Source organism: Mustela putorius, unplaced genomic scaffold (assembly GCF_011764305.1).
Source record: "Mustela putorius furo isolate JIRA1106 unplaced genomic scaffold, ASM1176430v1.1 tig00000832_pilon_pilon_pilon, whole genome shotgun sequence".
In the NCBI taxonomy this organism is placed as follows: Eukaryota; Metazoa; Chordata; class Mammalia; order Carnivora; family Mustelidae; genus Mustela; species Mustela putorius.
Window position 1 is genome coordinate 1,638,598 of NW_025421491.1, and position 20,372 is coordinate 1,658,969.

Here is a 20,372-nt window from a genome sequence, read left to right on the forward strand (position 1 = left end):
AAATCTTTTTTTTTAAATGTGTCTGTTCATGTATTCTGCCTATTTCTTGATTGGATTATTTGTTCCTTGGGTGTTGAGTTTGGCTAAGTTCCTTAAAGATTTTGAATACTAACCCTTTATCTGATACATCATTTACAAATATTTTCTCCCATTTTGTTGGTTGTCTTTTGTGTTTTGTTGACTGTTTCCTCTGCTGTGCAGAAGCTTTTTATCTTGATGTAGTTCCAATATTGCATTTTTGCCCTTGCTGGCCTTGCCTTAAGCAGTGTTTCTAGGAAGAAGTTGCTGAGGTCTAGGAGGTTGCTGCCTGTGTTCTCCTCAAGGATTTTGATGGATTCCTGTCTCAAATTTAGGTCTTTCATCCATTTTGAGTCTATTTTTGTGTGTGGTGTAAGGAAATGGTCCAGTTTCATTCTTCTGCATGTGGCTGTCCAATTTTCCCAACACCATTTGTTGAAGAGACTTTCTTTTTCCCATTAGATATTCTTTCCTGTTTTGTCGAAGATTAGTTGAGCATATGGTTGTGACATAATGTATATTAACTACTCAGCGTGTTTCCTGTGCCTTTTTCAGTTGTTCACATTAAGTCAGATAAATCTGAACTATCAAAAAACTACCACCTAGCCTTTTTTTTTTAAATTAACATATAATATATTATTTGTTTCAGCGATACAGGTCTATGATTTCTGAATTCTCTGTTTTGTTCCATTGATCTATGTGTCTGTTTTTGTGACAGTACCATGCTGTCTTGATGATCACAGCTTTGTAATAGAGCTTGAAGTCCAGAATTGTGATGCCCCCAGCTTTGGCTTTCTTTCTCAACATTCCTCTGGCTATTCAGGGTCTTTTCTGATTTCATATAAGTTTTAGGATTATTTGTTCCATTTCTTTGAAAAAAGTTGATGGTGTTTTGATAGCAATTGTCTTAAATGTGTAATAGATTGCTCTAGGTGGCATAGATGTTTTCACAGTATTTGTTCTTCCAATCCGTGAGCATGGAACATTTTTCCCTTCCTTTGTGTTTTCCTCAATTTCTTTTATGAGTATTCTGTAGTTTTCTGAGTACAGATTCTTTGCCTCTTTGGTTAGATTTATCCCTAGGTATCTTACGGTTTGGGGTGCAATTGTAAATGGGATTGACTCCTTTAATTTCTCTGTCTTATTGGTATATAGAAATGGCAACTGATTTCTGTGTGTTGATTTTCTATCCTGACACTTTAATGAATTCCTGTATGAGTTCTAGCAGTTTTGCGGTGGAGTCTTTTGGGTTTTTCGCATAAAGTATATCATCAGCAAAGAGTGAGAGTTTGACTTCATCTTTGCCTGTTAGGATGCCTTTTATTTCTTTTTGTTGTCTGATTGCCTAGGCTAGGACTTCTCGTACTATGTTGAATAGCAGTGGTGATGGTGGACATCCTTGCTGTGTTCCTGACTTAGGGGAAAAGCTCAGTTTTTCCCCAATGAGAATGATACTTGCTGAGGATTTTTCATAGATGGCTTTTATGATATTGAGGTATGTACCCTCTCCCTACACTGTGAAGAGTTTTGATAAGAGGATGCTGTACTTTGTCAAATGCTTTTTCTGCATCTACTGAGAGTATCATATGGTTCTTTTTATTTTATAATGTATTGTATCACATTAATTGATTGCCGTGAATGTTGAACCAACCTTGTAGCCCAGGAAAAAAATCCCACTTTGTTGTGGTGACTTATCCTTTTAATGTACTGTTGGGTCCTGTTGGCTAGTATTTTGGTGAGAATTTTTGCATCCATATTCATCAGGGATATTGTCTGTAATTCTCCTTTTTGATAGGGTCTTTTTGGTTTGGGGTTCAGTGTTTTGTTGGCCTCATTAGTTTGGAAGTCGTCCTTCCATTTCTATATTTTGGAACAGTTTTGGGAGAATAGGTATTAATTCTTCTATAAATGTTTGGTAGAATTCCCCTGGGAAGCCATCTGGCCCTGGGCTCTTGTTTATTGAGATTTTTGATGACTGCTTCAATCTCCTTATTGGTTATGGGTCTGTTCAGGTTTTCTATTTCTTCCTGGTTCAGTTTTGGTAGTTTATATATCTCTAGGAATGTATTCATTTCTTCCAGATTGTCTAATTTGTTGGCATTAGTTGCTCATTACATGTTCTTATAATAGTTTGTATTTCTTCCGTGTTGGTTGTGATCTCCTCTTTCATTCATGATTTTATTAATTTGGGTCTTTTGTCTTTTGTTTTTGATAAGTCTGGCCAGCGGTTTATCAATCTTCCTAATTCTTTTAAAGAACCACCTCCTAGTTTTGTCAATCTGTTCTACTGTTACTTTGGTTTCTATTTCATTGATTTCTGCTCTCATCTTTTTTATTTCTCCTGTTGGTTTTACGCTTTACTTGCTGTTCTTTCTCCGGCTCCTTTAGGTGTAGGGTTTGTTGTGTATTTGAGACCTTGTTTCTTGAGTAAGGTTTGTATTACTATATACTTTCCTCTTAGGACCACCTTTGCTGCCTCCCAAAGATTTTGAACAGTTGTGTTTCCACTTTCATTTGTTTCCTTGTTTTTTTTTTTTTTTTAATTCTTTCTTAATTTCCTGGTTGACCCATTCATTCTTTAGTAGGATGCTCATTAGTGTCCATGTATTTGAGTTCTTTCCACCTTTTCTCTTGTAATTGAGCTCTAGTTTCAAAGTATTGTGGCCTTAGAATATGCAGGGAATGATTCCAGTCTTTTGGTACCAATTGAGACCTGATTTGTGACCCAGTATATGATCTATTCTGGAGAATGTTCCACGTGCACAAGAGAAAAATGTGTGTTCTCTTCCTTTGGGAGTGGAATGTTCTGAATATATCAGAAATCCATCTTGTCCAGTGTGTCATTTATAACATTTATTTCCGGGGCACCTGGGTAGTTCAGTGGGTTAAACCTCTGCCTTTGGCTCGGGCCATGATCCCAGGGTCCTGGGATTGAGCCCCCGCATCAGGCTCTCTGCTCAGCAGGGAGCCTGTTTCCTGCCTGCCTCTCTGCCTACTTGTGATCTGTTTGTCAAATAAAGAAATAAAATCTTTTAAAAATAAATAAAAATAAAACATTTATTTTCTTGTTGATCTTCTGCTTGGATGATCTGTCCATTTCAGTGGGGGAGTGTTAAAGTCCCCTACTATTATTGTATTATTGTTGATGTGTTTTTTTGATTCTGTTATTAGTTGGGTTTTATAATTGGCTGCCCCCTTGTTAAGGGCATAGATATTTAAAATTTTTAGATCTTCTTGTTGATAGACCCTTTAATTATGACATAGTGTTCTTTTTCATCTCTTTATTATGCTCTTTGATTTAAAATCTAATTCATCTAATACAAGGATTGCCACCTCAGCTTTCTTTTGATGTCCATTAACATGGTAAATGGCTTCCCACCCCCTCACTTTAAATCTGGAGGTGTCTTTGGGTCTAAAATGAGTCTCTGGCAGACAGCATATTGCCAGGTCTTGTTTTATCCAGTCTAACACTGTTTCTTTTGATGGGGGCATTTAGCTCATTCACGTTCATGGTACCTGTTGAAAGGTATGAATTTAGTGCCATTGTATTGCCTGTAAGGTGACTTTTAATGTATATTGTCTCTGTTCCTTTCTGGTCTATCTTACTTTTAGGCTCTCTCTTTGCTTAGAAGTTCCCTTCCAGTATTTCCTGTAGGGTTGGTTTAGTATTTGCAAGTTCTTTTAGTTTTTGTTGAGGAGGCTTTTTATCTCTCCTTCGATTTTCAGTGACAGCCTAGCTGGATATAGTGTTTTTGGCTGCATGTTTTTCTTGTTTAGGACTCTGAATATATCATGCCAGTCCTTTCTGGCTTACCGGGTCTCTGTGTATAGGTCTGCTGCCAATCTAATGTTTCTACCATTGTTGGTTACAGACATCTTCTGCTGAGCTACTTTTGATTTTCTCTTTGTCTCTGAGACTTGTAAATTTTACTATTAGATGTTGGGGTGTTGACCTGTTTTGATGGGGGATTCTCTGTGTCTCCTGGATTCTGATGCCTACCCTCTTCCCCTCTCTCTCTTTCTTCTTCTGGGATCCCAGTTATTCTAATATTGTTTAATCTTACGGTATTATTTATCTCTCAGATTCTCCCCTTGTGATCCAGTAGCCATTTATCTTTTTCTCAACTTTATTCTCCATCGTTTAGTCTTTTATATCACTAATTCTTCTGCCTCATTTATCTTAGCAGTTAGAGCCTCCTTTTTTGATTACACATCATTAATAGCCTTTGGATTTCGATTTGGTAGATTTTAGTTTTCTTATTTCTCCAGAAAGGGATTCTCTAGTATTTGCTATGCTTTTTTCAAGCCCAGCTAGTATCTTTATAATTGTCATTCTGAATTGTAGTTCCCACTTCTTATTTGGTCTGTGGCAGTCAGTACTGGCTCTTGTTCTTTTTTTGAGGTAAGTTTTTCCATTTTGTCCAGAGAAGAACAGATGAATGAGAGAAGAAAATGCAAAAAGTGTAACAGTGACCCTAGAAAAAATATACACTAAACAAATCAGAAGAGGCCCAAAATCAGGGGCGGGAGCGTGGGTGGCAACGAAAAGAAAAGGGAATTTTTAAAAAAGAATAAAATTAGGATCAGGCTGGGGGCACCTGGGTGGCTCAGTGGGTTAAAGCCTCTGCCTCGGCTCAGGTCATAATCCCGGGGTCCTGAGATTGAGCCCCACATCATGCTCTCTGCTCTGCAGAGAGCCTGCTTCCTCCTCTCTCTGTGCCTGCCTTTTTGCCTGCCTGTGATCTCTCTCTGTCAGATAAATAAATAAAATCTTTTAAAAAAAAGAAAAAGAAAGAAAGAAAAGAAACTGCCCAGTTTAAAAAAAAAAAAAAAAAAAAAAGAATATCATCAGGCTGGTGAATGGACCAGAGCCACACTCTAGAATTTGGTCTTTTAGGAGAAACTACCTCCCAAAATTTTAAAGAAAGAGGAACTTATATATATACAAAAATAAGGGTAAATACAATGAAGGGACAGAATATGATTGTAAAGATGAAAATTTAAAAAGATTTAAAAAAAAGAATTCGTAAGAAATTGGTTTTTTTAAAAAAATTTTTTTTTTAAAGAAAGAGAATGTGATCAGGCAGGAGACTAGAACAAAGCCATACACTACATTTAGAGTGTATTTTGGTCTGTTGGAAGAAACTGTATCCCAAAATTTTAAAGAAAGAAAAAACTTTCATATATACCAAAAATAAGGTTAAATACAATGAAGGGATAGAATAGGACAGTAAAAGTGAAAACTAAAAAATTCTTTTTTTTTTTTTTTTAAAGATTTTATTTATTTATTTATTTATTTGACAGAGAGAGAGAAAGTAGGCAGAGAGGCAGGCAGAGAGAGAAGGAAGCGGGCTCCCTGCCGAGCAGAGTCCCCGATGCGGGACTCGATCCCAGGACCCTGAGATCATGACCTGAGCCGAAGGCAGTGGCTAACCCACTGAGCCACCCAGGTCCCCGAAAACTAAAAAATTCTTAAAAAGGAATTGATAAGGTGTTGGTTGAAAAAGAAGAAAAATTTTTTAACAATAAAATTTTAAAAATTAATTTGAAAGACTAAAGAATCATGGGCGGGGGGGGGAACCATGATTCTATATGCTGTATTCCCCTAGTGCTGGAGTTTTAGTTTTCATTGATCGATAAACTTGGTCTTGGCTGGATATTTTTGCTGATCTTCTGGGGGAGGGGCCTGTTGCAGTGATTCTTAAGTGTCTTTGCTTGAGGCTGAATGGCATTGCTCTTGCCAGGGGCCTAGCTAAGTAATCTACTCCTGTTTGCTCTCAGTAGCTTTTGTTCCCTGAAAGCTTTCCATACAGCTTTGGAGGATGAGAATGCAAATGGCGGCCTCCCAGTCTCTGGCCCCAGAGGAGCCAAGGGCTCGGGGCCCCACTCCTTTGACCAGGCTTGTGATTCAGCATTTCTGTCTCTGGCATATGACCCCATTTAGGGTTTCTAAACCCATCAGATTCCTGCAGTGTGCTCCCATGCCGCTCTTCCTGGGGAAGGAAGGGGAGTCTCCCCACTTGTTGGGTCCCTGCTCGAAGAGCAGTAGCCAGACTGTGCATCAGATCATGGTTTATGGGAACCCTGAGCTGAGAACCCCCTTCTTAGGTCCATCTCTGCAGCTGCTTCCCCACTTCAATACTTAGGGGCTCTGCCACACTCAGGCACCCCCGCTCTTTCTGTGACCCTCAGGGTCCTGGACTACATGATCCCAGCCAGGGTTCCATCCCCCCCACCCCCCATCCCCCCCTTAGCCACTGGAGCAACATCCCTCAGTGGAGCAGACTTCTAAAAGTTCCAATTTTATGCTCCACTCTTCTGTCACTTGCCAGTAGCTGGTTGACAGAGGCTTCATCCCCCCACTCCCATGGTCTTTTCTTCCCAAATGTCGCCTTGGATTCACTTCTCCACACATCCTGCCTTCCAGAAAGTAATTGCTTTTCTGTTCATAGAATTGCTGGTATTCTTTCCTTTGATCTCCTGTTGAGTCTGTAGGTATTCAGAATGGTTTGGTAACTATTTAGCTGAATTCCTGGGACCAGACAGAATTTAGATTTCCTACTCCTCTGCCATCTTGCTCCTCCCTTCAAGTACCTAGCCTTTTTATTTTCCCTCCCTAAGGAGAACATTACATGCTTTGATACATATTTAGCTGTGATATTTTGTACATGGGTTAAATTGGCAAACTCTTTAGCTGGTTTTTTGGATATGCACATCCAGCACAGGTTCTAAAATAAGAGTCAGAAAACGAAGATGAACTTTTGGGACTTCATCAAAGCAAAGGAAACAGGAAAACAAAGAGGCAACCTACGGAATGGGAGAAGATATTTGCAAATGACAGTACAGACAAAGGTTGATATCCAGGATCTATAATGAGCTCCTCAAACTCAACACACACAAAACAGACAATCATATCAAAAAATGGGCAGAAGATATGGACAGACACTTCTCCAGTGAAGTCATACAAATGGCTATCAGACACATGAAAAAATGTTCATCATCACTAGCCCTCAGGGAGATTCAAATTAAAACTACATTGAGATAACACCTTACACCAGTTAGAATGGCCAAAATTAGCAAGACAGGAAACAACATGTGTTGGAGAGGATGTGGAGAAAGGGGAACCCTCTTACACTGTTGGTGGGAATGCAAGTTGGTGCAGCCACTTTGGAGGACAGTGTGGAGATTCCTCAAGAAATTAAAAATAGAACTTCCCTATGACCCTGCCATTGCACCCCTGGGTATTTACCCCAAAGATACAGATGTCGTGAAAAGAAGGGCCATCTGTACCTCAATGTTTATAGCAGCAATGGCCACGGTCACCAAACTGTATAAAGGACCAAGATGCCCTTCAATGGACAAAGGGATAAGGAAGATGTGGTCCAAATACACTATGGAGTATTATGTTTCCATCAGAAAGGATGAATACCCAACTTTTGTAGCAACATGGACGGGACTGGAAGAGATTATGCTGAGTGAAATAAGTCAAGCAGAGAAAGTCAATTATCATATGGTTTCACTTATTTGTGGAGCCTAACAAATAGCATGGAGGACAAGGGGAGTTAGAGAGGAGAAGGGAGTTGAGGGAAATTGGAAGGGGAGGTGAACCATGAGAGACTATGGACTCTGAAAAACAACCTGAGGGTTTTGAAGGGGTAGGGGGTGGGAGGTCGGGGTACCAGGTGGTGGGTATTAGAGAGGGCACGGATTGCATGGAGCACTGGGTGTGGTGCAAAAATAATGAATACTGTTATGCTGAAAATAAAAAATAAATTAAAAAAAAACAAAAAACAGAAACCAAATGGGATTACCCAAAGTAGTATTAAGGAGGGCACTAATTGCATGGAGTACTGGGTGTGGTGCAAAACAATGAATACTGTTACACTGAAAATAAAATAAAGAAAGAAAGAAAACAAAACAAACAAAAAAGAGTCAGTGTATATCACCACTCATTTAAAGAAACCTGACTAATCTGTTAAAGTTGTTCATACTTTTTTTTTTAAATAATAGCTAACATTTGTTGGGTGTATTGTAAAGTGACAGGCACTAGCTCTTGAACATGTATTACCTCTTTAATCCCCTTAACTATGTGAGGTTGGCATTTTTTCATTTTACAGATAAGTAAACTGATGTCTAGAGTTTGTAAATAGCTTACTCGGGATCATAGAGCTAGTTAGAAGTGGAGAGGGGACAGGCAGTTTGACTCCAGAACCTGGGATCTTAATCCCTGTAAATTACCAGGTATCTTTTCTTAGACTTGTATTTCTCACGCTTACCTATCGATGGAACATGTCATATTCTATCAGAACACTAATAGATACTCGTGAGACAAAATGTGAATTTGCTGTCATAGAGTAGTGAACAAAAATTTGAAGTGTTGTTTATAGTAGGTACTAATTACCACCTGTCATTAGGTAAATTTGTTCACACAATAAGCATAAGTTTAGAAATAGCTTTTTCAACAAGATCCTTTCTTCATCTCTACTTAACTATATGGATGGGAAGGTGGCTAGATATGTGGCTTCATTCTTCTTTCTTTGTTTTTAGGTCCCACCACATCAGCCGGGTCCTCCTGTAGTTGGTGCTCTCCAGCCACCCACTTTCACGCCTCCCTTGGGCATTCCCCCTCCGGGTTTTGGTCCTGGTGTTCCTCCTCCACCACCTCCTCCACCATTTTTGCGCCCAGGATTTAATCCGATGCATTTACCACCAGGTACACTGAGTTGTTTAAAAAGACATTCTTTTTAGAGCCCAAAGTAAGGTGACACAACGTAAGTTGACATTATTTTTCTTATTCTAGGTTTTCTTCCTCCTGGACCCCCACCTCCTATAACTCCACCAGTGTCCATTCCTCCTCCTCACACTCCTCCAATAAGCATCCCAAACTGTAAGCATGTTTTTCCTTTGTGTTCACTCGTCCTCTTGGAGTTGGGAGTAGGAGGGAGAATGGACCAGTAATAGGGTCTATAGTATGGCAAAAGAATGTTGACTGGGGAGATAATTATTCAGCTTCACATGTTGATGTAATTATATTCCTTAGCTACTATCGCTGGTATAAATGAAGACACTACAAAAGACTTATCTATTGGAAATCCCATTCCAACAGTGGTGTCTGGGGCTAGAGGAAATGCCGAGTCTGGTGACAGTGTGAAAATGTATGGCTCTGCCGTGCCACCTGCTGCACCCACGAATCTGCCCACCCCTCCTGTAACCCAGCCTGTTTCACTTCTTGGTAAGTTAATTTTTTTATCATTAGTTTTTTTTTGCCCCACCCAAGTTAGGTGTCTTACTTTTTTTTTTTTTTTTTTTAACAATGCTAATTTTGGTGAAATGTTTTCTGAGACTCGTACTTTTCTTTGAGGAAGATCTTCCTTTTAAATATGTACACTTGGTCTTTACCAAGAGTAGCCCAAGAGACAAACCTCAAAGATGAAATCATGTTTGTTGTCCTGAATGAACGTGTGGATTTGTACATTGTAATGTGGTGTAGGAAGGTTAACTAATCTCTGTGAGACGGAATTGGTACAGAGTCCGTGACTGATGTAACGCCAGACATCCAGCGTTGTAAGAAATAGCATTTTGACAACCCGGAATTTTTTTCTGTCTGGACCAGTTTTTATAAAATCCTGGGCTGTGATCATCTCTGTTGGCTATCAAAGAAATTACCTTTCATACATTGTAATAAAATGGCTTTATTGTCTGAGTGACAGTTGCACAGCCTGGGACAGTGTCTTCTCACCCCTCAGTTTCCTCTGGCTAGTTTATCTGTTGTACCCTTTACCCGCAGTTTTACTACTGCAATCAAGGGAAGTATGATTTAGATTGTTTCCATCTTTAAGAGGCTTTATTTACCCTTGCTTGCTTGAGTTATAAATGATTATTTCATATACTTGTTATAGTGACCATCTTCTAAATTAATACATTGTTGTGTCTTGAAGTGGTTTTGCCAAGTATAATTAACACTTGATTCTCCTAATGGGTAGTTAATTCCTCCTTAGTATTATAACATCGTAGTCCTATAACCCCATTGCATTTTTCAGAAGTAAATGTATGTGCACATATGAGCTTTCATACTCATAGTTTTTTTTTTAAGGAGAGAGAACCTTAGGTGCCTTTGAAATGTAGGCCTGTGGAACATTAGTTTACTTTTTTACAAAAGTAAAAAAACATTAGTTTTTTTACTTTTCACCTACACCTTTCAGTGCTGTTGGAACTTTTTACTTGGTGCATATACTACATTTATAATAAAAATCAATTTGTTTTCAAATAGCATGCTGTCTTCTGCCCTCTCTAAGACTGAGCTTAGTCTGAAAATAAACTTGATTTTTCAACTCCTTTAGTATACATACTGGGTAATGGTAAAAGAGCATTTAGGATTAAAATTTTGTCACCAGTAATGCAGCAATAGTCATCATAATGATGGCAAATAGTTTGTTTAATGAGGAAGTTGCTTACAAGGTCTACACCATAATGAAAATCATGTAGTAGAAGGAACATTGTTCTGGGAGCCAGGATACCTTAAAATCTTTGGATCTCAGTTTTGTTATGCATTTTATTTTTCATATTTGTAATAAGATGGTTGCATAAGAATCACAGAATCTGAGTTGGATAGTATTTTCGGATCTACCCCTTTCCTCCACCTCACACTGACTGTGAATTCTCTTTGTAATGAAATTTCCAAGACTAGCATCCGTGGATATTAGGCCACCTGAGACTATTTACAAAGTGACATGCATTTGTGCTTTTTTTCTGGCGTTAGTAAATCCACTAAATGAAAGCTTTCTTCATCCCCAAGAGTTTAATAACCACTACTTTCAAAAAACCTTGAAGACTAAGTAGACTGCCTCTGATTTAACATTAAGGTCTTGAAGACTCTGCCCTTTATCTTATCACTACTGAGGTGCCTAATTTAAACTCTGCATCCAACGTGTGAAACAAACTAAAGCACAGATCAAAAGTTGGTGAGCTTGAAAAACAAACTTAGTAAGTTAGGCAATGCTAGAAAAATAATTACATTTTTCAGCATTTATCATTGCCTGACACGCCTTTGTATGTCTTTTCCCTTCTTCTCCCTCCCAAATACATACTAGAATAGAAACTCCATGAGAGAGGGACATTTGTTACTTGAGGATTTGATTAAGTGGATGGTTTTTCAAGGTAGGGCTGTTTATACTTTACCTCTGATGATGATCTTTGTAACTTTCCAAACAAAATTAAGAAATTGAAGGCTAGGGGCGCCTGGGTGGCTCAGTGGGTTAAGCCGCTGCCTTCGGCTCAGGTCATGATCTCGGGGTCCTGGGATCGAGTCCCGCATTGGGCTCTCTGTTCAGCAGGGAGCCTGCTTCCCTCTCTCTCTCTGCCTGCCTCTCTGACTACTTGTGATTTCTCTCTGTCAAATAAATAAATAAAATCTTAAAAAAATAATAAAAAAAAAAATTGAAGGCTGTTCCAAATCTGGAAAGATCAAAATGTGAAATAACATAAAAATGAAAACTGTTTTCTTAAAATAAGTACTTTTAACTGAAATGCAGTAGTTTAGTTCCAGTCAAGAGAAAGAAAGCCTTTCATGTTCCTTCAATTAGAAATCTTGAACAGAATATCCTATAAATTTTGGCCTTTAAGAGAAAGGTCACATATGCAAATAAAGGAGAATTCATCCAAAAGAGGAATCATAGTTCCATCATTCTGATAAAGAAATGCAGTAATCACATGTAATACTATAGCCCTGAAGGGTTGCTAATTAGGTTGGGATATTGTTGATGTTGACCAAGTAGTAGAATATTAGAACTAAGATGCTTTCAACTTTCTTCTTGGTGCTCTAATGTTTTCTCTTATAATAAAAAGAAATGCTGTGCTGTACCAGGAAACTTTAAGCCTCTAAGGTGATATGAAACTCCAGTTTCTTCATCTGTTTTGTTTTTTGTTGTTGTTGTTTTTAAAAAAAGGTGGGGGAGGAATAAAAATGACACACCAGGCGTTTGTGGTGATTCAATGGGCTTATGTATATAAAACGACTGACATGTGGGGCCTGCCACAGGGTAGGCCATCTGTGAATGGTGGGGGCTTATTACAGGTAAGGAGTGTCCTAGGAGATACTTAAAATACCTAGACAAGATCTCTACTTTGTAATTCTAAAATTATATTACTTTAGCTATAGTTAGTTTTGAACTGTTCTGTTTGTTGGCAAAGGAAACAGGCTTTTTAGAAAAAAATGCACTTTGACATAGTTGCCTCATATTTTCCTGGTGGATTAGACTGGGTCATAAGTTCACACATTTTCAAGTTCCATCACTTGGCCTACTGAGGGAAAGAGTTGGCCATAGTGGTATTTCGTTGAAATAGCATAATATGATACATGTATAGTCTCATTAATGATACACAGGTAGTTTTCTTACAAGGGAAGCTGAACTTATCCTTGGGACTTAACTGAGTTCTTGGATCTTAATATCTGAAACATGGCAATAGTATTTTTAAAATAGCATGGGCCAAACAACTGTTCATCACATCTCCCAAAATTCAGTAGTAAGACCTGATTATACGGAGAGGAGGCAGTGCAGTGCTGCAAGGATTGGCTTAAAGAATTTTCTGAGTGATCAAATTTAAGTGTGGGTGTTAGTTTGGAAGTGGTAACTAACTACCTGTTTCTTGAGTTGGGCTTAGGTACCCCACACTACCAAATTTGTAGAGAACTAAATCTCCATCTTGTAGAGATTCTGATTATATTATTTTAGTGACATTCTGAAAATATGAAGTTATATGATGCACAGTAATAATTCATTATCACTTAATTTTAAAGAAATCCATTCTTCGTACCTCACACCCCAAAATAGCTAGTTAGGACGGTGGTTTCATAAAAGCTATTGGTAGAGGTGGTTGATCATTTAGGTGAAAGGGAATATTAATGATAGCAATACAGTCTATTCTCTTTACTGTATTAAGTGTATGTGTTTACTTTTCAAAAACTTGTATAACATGTATCCCTTAATATGTATAGCATATTTTTTATTAAAAAGTTCATTGTAAATGTGAAATTTGGGTTACTTTGGTGTTCCAGACAATAAAAAAAAATACACAAAAAAAATGTTTGTTTGTGTTACATATCTCTACTGTGTTACCAGTATATCCAAAATATCTTTTCAAGGAAAAATTACGCTAACTTGAACTCTTTCCTTTGGTGGAAAATTAAAGCCTTTTCTCTTGTCAGATACATTTACTTTAATTAATTGCTAATATGCAAATTCTCCCTAGTTTTGTCACACTGCTATAGATGATGGTGAAATTTGTAAGTAAGAAATGGGTATTTCTAAGATTGCTTCCTACTTACTGATAATTTTGGTTACCAAAGATCTAAAGCAGAAGTCACATATTGGTGGCCTCCAGGCTGAATTGCTAGACAGTGGTATGATGCCCTTCATACTTGGTTTCTACACATCCCTGCATAAACTCAATAAGTATTTGAGTTGATGTTCCCAAATTTGGATGCTTCAAGAAATTAAGTGTACAGACTTGGTTTGTGAATTATATACATAAATAACTGTGTTTGCTTTCATGCAATTGTTAAGATCCTTAAAACTGCCTAGAAGATGAATAGTTTTACCATCACATTCAGTGATTACTTTAAAATTCATATTTGGTTTATGTGATTTCACTTAGCTTAGATTTCTCTGCCCAGAATTTTAATTATTTTTATATTAGTAATTTTTAACATTTAAATTAGAACATTAGAGCACCAATCTAGTGTGAATAACGTTCAAAGAAAACCTGAAGAAATCCTAGAGTCATTTTTTATGATAATATTTAATTTTTAATACAACTTTTATGTTTTAATGGTTTTTTTCTTACTGTGAACTTTGCTATATTTGGTTATTTTAAATTACAAGCTAGAGGGATCTATGAGGTGTTTGATTTGGTACCCCCAAAAAGCCTGTTGACTTTATCCTATAATGTGTTCTCTTTGAAAGCTTTAAAATACTGGAATTGGTACTCTAAATATTACATTGGTAATTATTTCACTAGTGTTACATAGTAGAAATGGTTCCCACATTCTGGTCCCCTACCTTCGGTTTAGTATATAACATTGTTCAGTGGATACAGCAGATGCTTAATAGCTATTAATCCACAACAAATACTTGCCTTGGATATGAGTTGATGCATGAATACACGGTATTTTCTCAGTAGGTGAAGTACTTGAATGAAACACAACAGGGAAGGTCTTGTACAAAAATCTGAAAGCTGTTTATCACTTTGTCTCCATGTCCCTCTGTGCTTCCTGGGCTGTAGAACTCCAGCCTAAAGGGCCTAACGGGTGTCTCTTAAATTTAAATCTTCGGACATACATCACTTTGGGTTTGAGGAAGGTGGGAGGGGCATATACTCTGGGCTCTGAACTGATTTTAGTAGACAGTGATGTTGCTATGAAGAATTGCAGGTAAGATTTTTTTCCAGCTAACATTGAACGTTGCAACTCTTAACTCCAAGTCAGAGCTGTTGTGCTTTGCCAGTTATACTAAAAGAGCAATTTGTGTGCAAATTCTAGAAAGTGACTATAAATGAACTATGGGACATGGACCAGAGCCTATTGTACATTATTTTGCAAAAAGCCATGCATTCACTTTTAGATAATCTGATTTCTCTTCATTTGAAATTCTGGTTTTCATGTATTGGACTTTATCAAAACATAATGTACCCCTATACTAAAAATAGATCCCCCTCTCGGTACACCTGCATTATGTATTACTGAAAACTCCGATTTCTCTTAAAGATCTCTTGTTAACATTCTAGGCACGATTTGATACTGGTATAATACTGTCTAAAATGTGTTTTCTCTTTCTTTGAAAACTAGCTCCTTACTCTTTTGTTCTCCTCAGCTCCCAACATAGTAACTGCTATAAGAATTGCCTGGGAGTGTTTTCAAAATAGTTGCGCTGTAAATGTTACTAAATGGTAAATCTGGGCAAAAGAAAGACATATGTGGGTTGTGCCAGTATTCCCATTTTCTGAAGGTTTGGAATGAAAGACATTTAGTGATTTTTTTAAAAAATTATATATATACATGCACATGCCTAGGGATTTTTGGTATTGGTGGGAGGTTGATAATTTTTTATCAAACCTAGGGATTGGTGGTATTGGTGGGTGGTTGATAATTTTTTTTCTTGTGTGGAAAGTTTCATTCTAGATTCATGCAAATGCCACAGTGACATTCATTTTATTGGGATCAGATCAAAAAAGGTGGAACCACAACTAGGAACAGAAAAGGAGGTTGTGAAAGGAAATTGCAGCCTTTCTGAAAATAAATTTCAGATCTTTGTAGGTGAACAGCGGAAAGACATTCTGTACCCTGGGGGAGAAACCTGGACTTAGAGCTTCTCTCTTGCACCCCAAGAGAGAATTCATCTGCTGATGAATTTGGTCATCACGACTCTGCCACCACCATTCATTCGTACATTCAACATGTATTTCTTCAGTACTTACAGTGTGCCAGGCACCCTTCTGGGTACTAGAGATACCTGAATGAACAAGACAAAAGCCCGTCTTTGTAGAACTTCTATTCTGATAAAAGTAATCGTTTCACATGGAGTTAATCCTGTGAAGAGTGAAGTAGAGAACACTTAGGCATTGGAAGAGTGTCACATGCGATGTGCTCTTTTATTTTTTTTAAGATTTTATTTATTAGATCACAAGTAGGCAGAGTGAGGAGGAAGCTCTCTCACAATCAGAGAGCCTGATGCGGGGCTCGATCTCGGGACCGTGAGATCATGACCTGAGCTGAAGGCAGAGGCTTTAACCCGCTGAGCCACCCAGGCGCTCCAGCGATGTGCTCCTTTTAAATGGGACAGCTGAGGAGGGCATCTAAGAAGGTAATATATAGAGAAATGGTGGGGAAGAGGCATAGACCTAGAGAAAAGACATTTCATGTAGAAGGCCAAAAGGAGGCTAGGATTGAGAATGAATATGGCTTATTTGAGGGACTCCAGCACACTAGTGTGGCTGGAGCGGGTGAACAAAGGAAAGAGCAGCAGGCTCTCAGTTCAGAGAAGGTTGTCAAGGGCCTGCTTATGAGCGCAATGGGGAATGTTGTGGTCCTAATCCGATGTGTGTTTTATAAAGGTAACAGCTGTTTCAGAGAAAGCAGACTACAGGAGTTGTTCAGAGTGGAAAGAAGACACCAGATGCTGTTGCAGTCGATGAGATGCAGGCTGACCACTTGCATCGGGGGTGGTAGTGGAGGAAATGAATTGGTTGGACACGGAATTGATTTTGAAGAGAGGGCCTCCTTGTTGCCTTATTGAATACGAGATGTGAGAGGAGGGAGTCAGGAACGAGTCTCTGACCTGAGCACTCAGTAGGGTATGATTTCTGTTCCTGAGGTGAACGTATGTCGAGGAGGAGTGGGTTCGCAGAGAGGATATCCAGGTAAAATGGTGGGTATTTTAACTTTGAAATTGACGTGCAGATGGTAAGTAAACAACTTGGTGAATAATGTCTCGAGATGTGATTTCAGGGATCGTCTGCAAACACATCGGCAAGGCCACAGGAGCCTGTGAGAGGACTTGAGGGCATGTAGAGACCTAGAGGGATGAGCCCAGGAAATACTTAGTACCTAGTGCTTAAGAATACGGTACTGAGAACTAAGGCAGACACAGTTCTGTATGCCAGGAACTCTTCTGAGGAGTTTGTATGTATCAGTCATTTGAGCCTTATAGCCCTAAGCGATAGGTGCAGTTACCCCATTTTATAGATAAGGAGGCTGAAGCGTAAAAAGGAAGGAAGTAGCCTGGCCAAGTCAACAGCTGCAAGCGGTGGGTTCAGAGCTGAAGCTAGCATTGCTCCCAACACCTGTGGTTTTAACCACTGTTCTGTACTGTTCTGTTCAGCAGAGGTTAGGGAAGGTGCAGCCAATGGGCTAGCAGGCAAAATAGAGTGGGTATTCTGGAAGCCAAGGATAGTTACTAGGAAGGCGGGAGGGATCAACTGTCGGTTGTGTTGCTGGGTCTGGGAAGGACACTGAAGGTTGCTGCCTGGATTTAGCAAAATGAAGGCTCCTGGATAACCTTAGAAATGTGGTTTTCTTGGAATGATGGATCCAAAAAGCCCAATTACGAAGGGTCAGGAGAGAATGAGCTGAAGGAATGGGTGCAGTCATTCTGGACATCACTGAGGATACGTGTTACCTAGAGGAACAGTGAAATGGGGTGATGGTTGGAAGGAGATGCAAGGAAACGGAAGGCTTTTTTTTTTTTTTTTTTTTTTAAATTTCTAAAAGGTGGATGAAACTAAAGCATCTTTATTGGAAAATCAGCAGAGGGGAAGTTTTTGGTAGAAGAAAGAAGAGGTGTTTGCTGAGGACATGCATGGGTTCAGGGTTCAAATAAAGAGCTTAGCCCTTGGAGCATAATGTTCTCAGGAGTAATACGGATACAGGTAAATTGGTAGATGTGGTGGTAGGTAGGTAATGAAAAATTCTTCCAACAACCTTTATTTTTTTCATGATAAACCCCGGTACATATATACAATATATGGTTTTCATTATAATGGTTTCCATTATAAACCATATAGTGGAATAGTACTTGGTAATTTTTTAAAAAATGAAGCCCTTAAACATGCTACAAGATAGGTGAATCTTAACAAGATAAACTAAGTGAAAGGAGCCAGTCCCAGAGGATCGCATATTGTTTGATTCCATTTATAGAAAATGTCCAGAATAGGCAAATCTATAGAGACACAAACTGGAGTATGCGGTTGCCAGGGGGCAGGGGGTGGGGCACCAGAAATGGGGGTGGTAAGAGTGGGTTTTTTGAGGTGATGAAAATATCCTGAAGTTGATTGTGACAGTTTTCCAGCTCTGAATATACTACAAACCATTGAGTTAGAAACACTTGTATGTAAGTGAATTATAAACAGTGTGTATTTTATCTCACTGAATTTGTTATAAAGCCTCCTAAGAATAAGCAGAATTAAGGAGGAACAGGTGAATTAGGTATCAAGGGAAGTGAGAATGAAAACAGACTAGGAAAATGAGGATCACTAACCTATTAAGGAAGCACTTATGGTTTTAATTGTCCACTTAAAATGAGACCAGTTGACGTCTTGGGGGTGGGATGCCCCCCCCAGCCCTGTCGGGGTACAGATTAGGTAGAAGTTGCATTCAGAACCATCGAGTCAAGGCTTTTCCAAGCCAGCTGTGGTGAGGGGGTACCATGGACTCTGAGGCAAGTTAAGGAGGGAAAGGTAAAGACAGTGAAGGGCACTGTGGGGGCCTAACCCTCGTGACATCAACAATTACTCCGAGAAGGGGCTCGGGGAGTGGGGTGCTTGCAGATGAGAATTTGGAAGTAATACAGGTATTTATAACGAAAGGTCCAGGACTTGAAAGAAGCGGTGGTTTTGGTAAGATGAAGGACGAGATTGTTGGCAAAGAGGTAGAACTGCCTTGCCTTTCTAGATGTTTCCCTCTCATCCTTTTCCTCCCTCCCCTTTCCGCCTAGCAAGTCCTTGCTTTCCTTAAAGGATCCCCCTTGAATTTTCATCCTCTTCCAAAGCATCCAGCTAGCTGATGCATTTGGATCACTCAGCACTTACTTCAAACTTCTAGTAATTTTATATGTGTCTCCTTGTCCTCCCTGTCCCCCTACAGTCCTTAGCAGAAAGCTGCCTATAGGGCAGAAAGTTACTGTTTGTGTCCCTTGTTTATGTTCTGGGATTTCAAGGTCCACGTTGGATTCCACCCGTGATACCAGCTTCCTCTTCCTCGCTGCTCCTTTAGCCTTTTAACACCTGTTCTTTAAGTCACATAATTCTGGACAGCTTTGCTCTAGATAGCAGTGTACCTCCCCTTTAATCTTGACTGACTTTTTAACTGTGAAATGTCTGGTTTTTGACTCACAGGAATATTCACAGTTAAGTCTTGGTTATTTTGAGTTGAACTCAAGTGTCTTTCTTAACACTTCTCAAATTTGAATATAGACGTTTGGGGCTGTCCCTTTTCCTGCATTAAAGTCTGCTGTATTAAAATTTTGGAGACTTTAAGGTAGTCTCTCCTCAGGTCTGAACTCTTCCTTTTTCTCACCTGAACTGAGGGTGACACTGGGACTTCTCTTAGGAGCTCTAGATATGCACACCAGTTTCTTCTGCACACACCCACCAGATCTAACCCAGTCTCCTCTAGCTCAGTGGAAATTTGTCCTCTCTCTCCCCCAAAACAGCGTCTCTTCCTAAATTCCTGCACTGCGTGATGCTTCTGTCTACTCCTTCAGACCAGAGAGCTGTGCTCTTCCTCTCTGTCCTCCCTATCTGGGTGGTTCAGTCTCTCCCTTTCTGTCCCCTGGATTCTGGGGATAAGAGTCCACCTGCTCTCTGCTGTCTTTCCGCTCCTGGCTCTCCTCTACACTGCTTGCTAGAAAGCTCTTTCAAAAATGAACATGGGATCATCCTTGCGAATCATGCCTTGGTCATTGCCCCATCACTTGAAGCCAAAGTCCGGCTTTTCTCTTGTGGCGTCTCACACTTCTGAATTGCCCCAGCCAGCCTGCTCGGCCTCCTGAACCTCTTTCCATTGGATGGTAGTTGTATTCACACAGATTCTTGCCTGCTGCTCCAGTAATAAACCTCATCTTGCAGATCTGTCTTCTCTCTCGTCAGAAGACACACTGTTGCAGTTCTCCTGACTGGTGATGTCCTTGCTGTTGGGGCCTGCTCAGACACCCTAAGCCTCACACTCAGATTCGTACACACAAGCGTCAGCAGGCCTGCCTTTGCCCCTGTCCTAGCTTGTGCCATCTCTTCCTAAAGCCGGCATGTTTCCTTCTACTTAGGCTATATCCTGTTTGAAGGAAAGGACAATGTTTCACTTATCTTTATGTCTCTAGCACTTGAAATGAGTCAATAGTGTAAAGCTCAAGTGTTCAATATACGTGAATTATTATTTTTTTAATCTGTAACTAGAAAACTTGTCAGTGGTATTGCATGAAATCCTTCCATGACATAATGAACGATTGCTTTGAAGGCCCTTTAGACCAGACTGACTACATTGTCTGCTGATGTATGTATAATGTCAGCTTTCCTAAATAAAAATGAAATTCAGCTAGCATGCTTGCCAATGGTTTATGCCACCTGGTATATTTTTAGTTAACTATAATTTTGATTATAAAAGCAACACATGTTGACAGCAAAAAAAGAAACAATAATAATCCATAATTTTACCACTTCTGTGGCCTGAAGGTCAACATTTAGGACTATGGGAATATTCTGTCAGGGGAATGTAAATGTTTGTCCATGAAGGATTAAATGGAAATCTACTTATTTACAAATGAGAGAAGGGATTTGAGTTTGTAGTATTTTAGGCAAATACAAACAGC

At 39.2% G+C, this 20,372-nt stretch overlaps 1 protein-coding gene across 3 annotated transcripts in view; it reads left to right on the plus strand.

The window, feature by feature from the left end:
• SCAF4 (SR-related CTD associated factor 4) overlaps positions 1–20,372 on the plus strand; it is a 67,212-nt gene that overhangs the window by 42,826 nt on the left and 4,014 nt on the right. For 2 of the 3 annotated variants that reach the window (XM_045085157.1, XM_004757496.3), the window contains exons 17-19: positions 8,566–8,731; positions 8,819–8,905; positions 9,059–9,250. In XM_045085157.1, coding sequence (XP_044941092.1) covers positions 8,566–8,731; positions 8,819–8,905; positions 9,059–9,250 — 445 coding nt within the window. The remainder of the gene's footprint in view (positions 1–8,565; positions 8,732–8,818; positions 8,906–9,058; positions 9,251–20,372) is intronic. The other variant, XM_004757497.3, reaches the window with a different exon arrangement.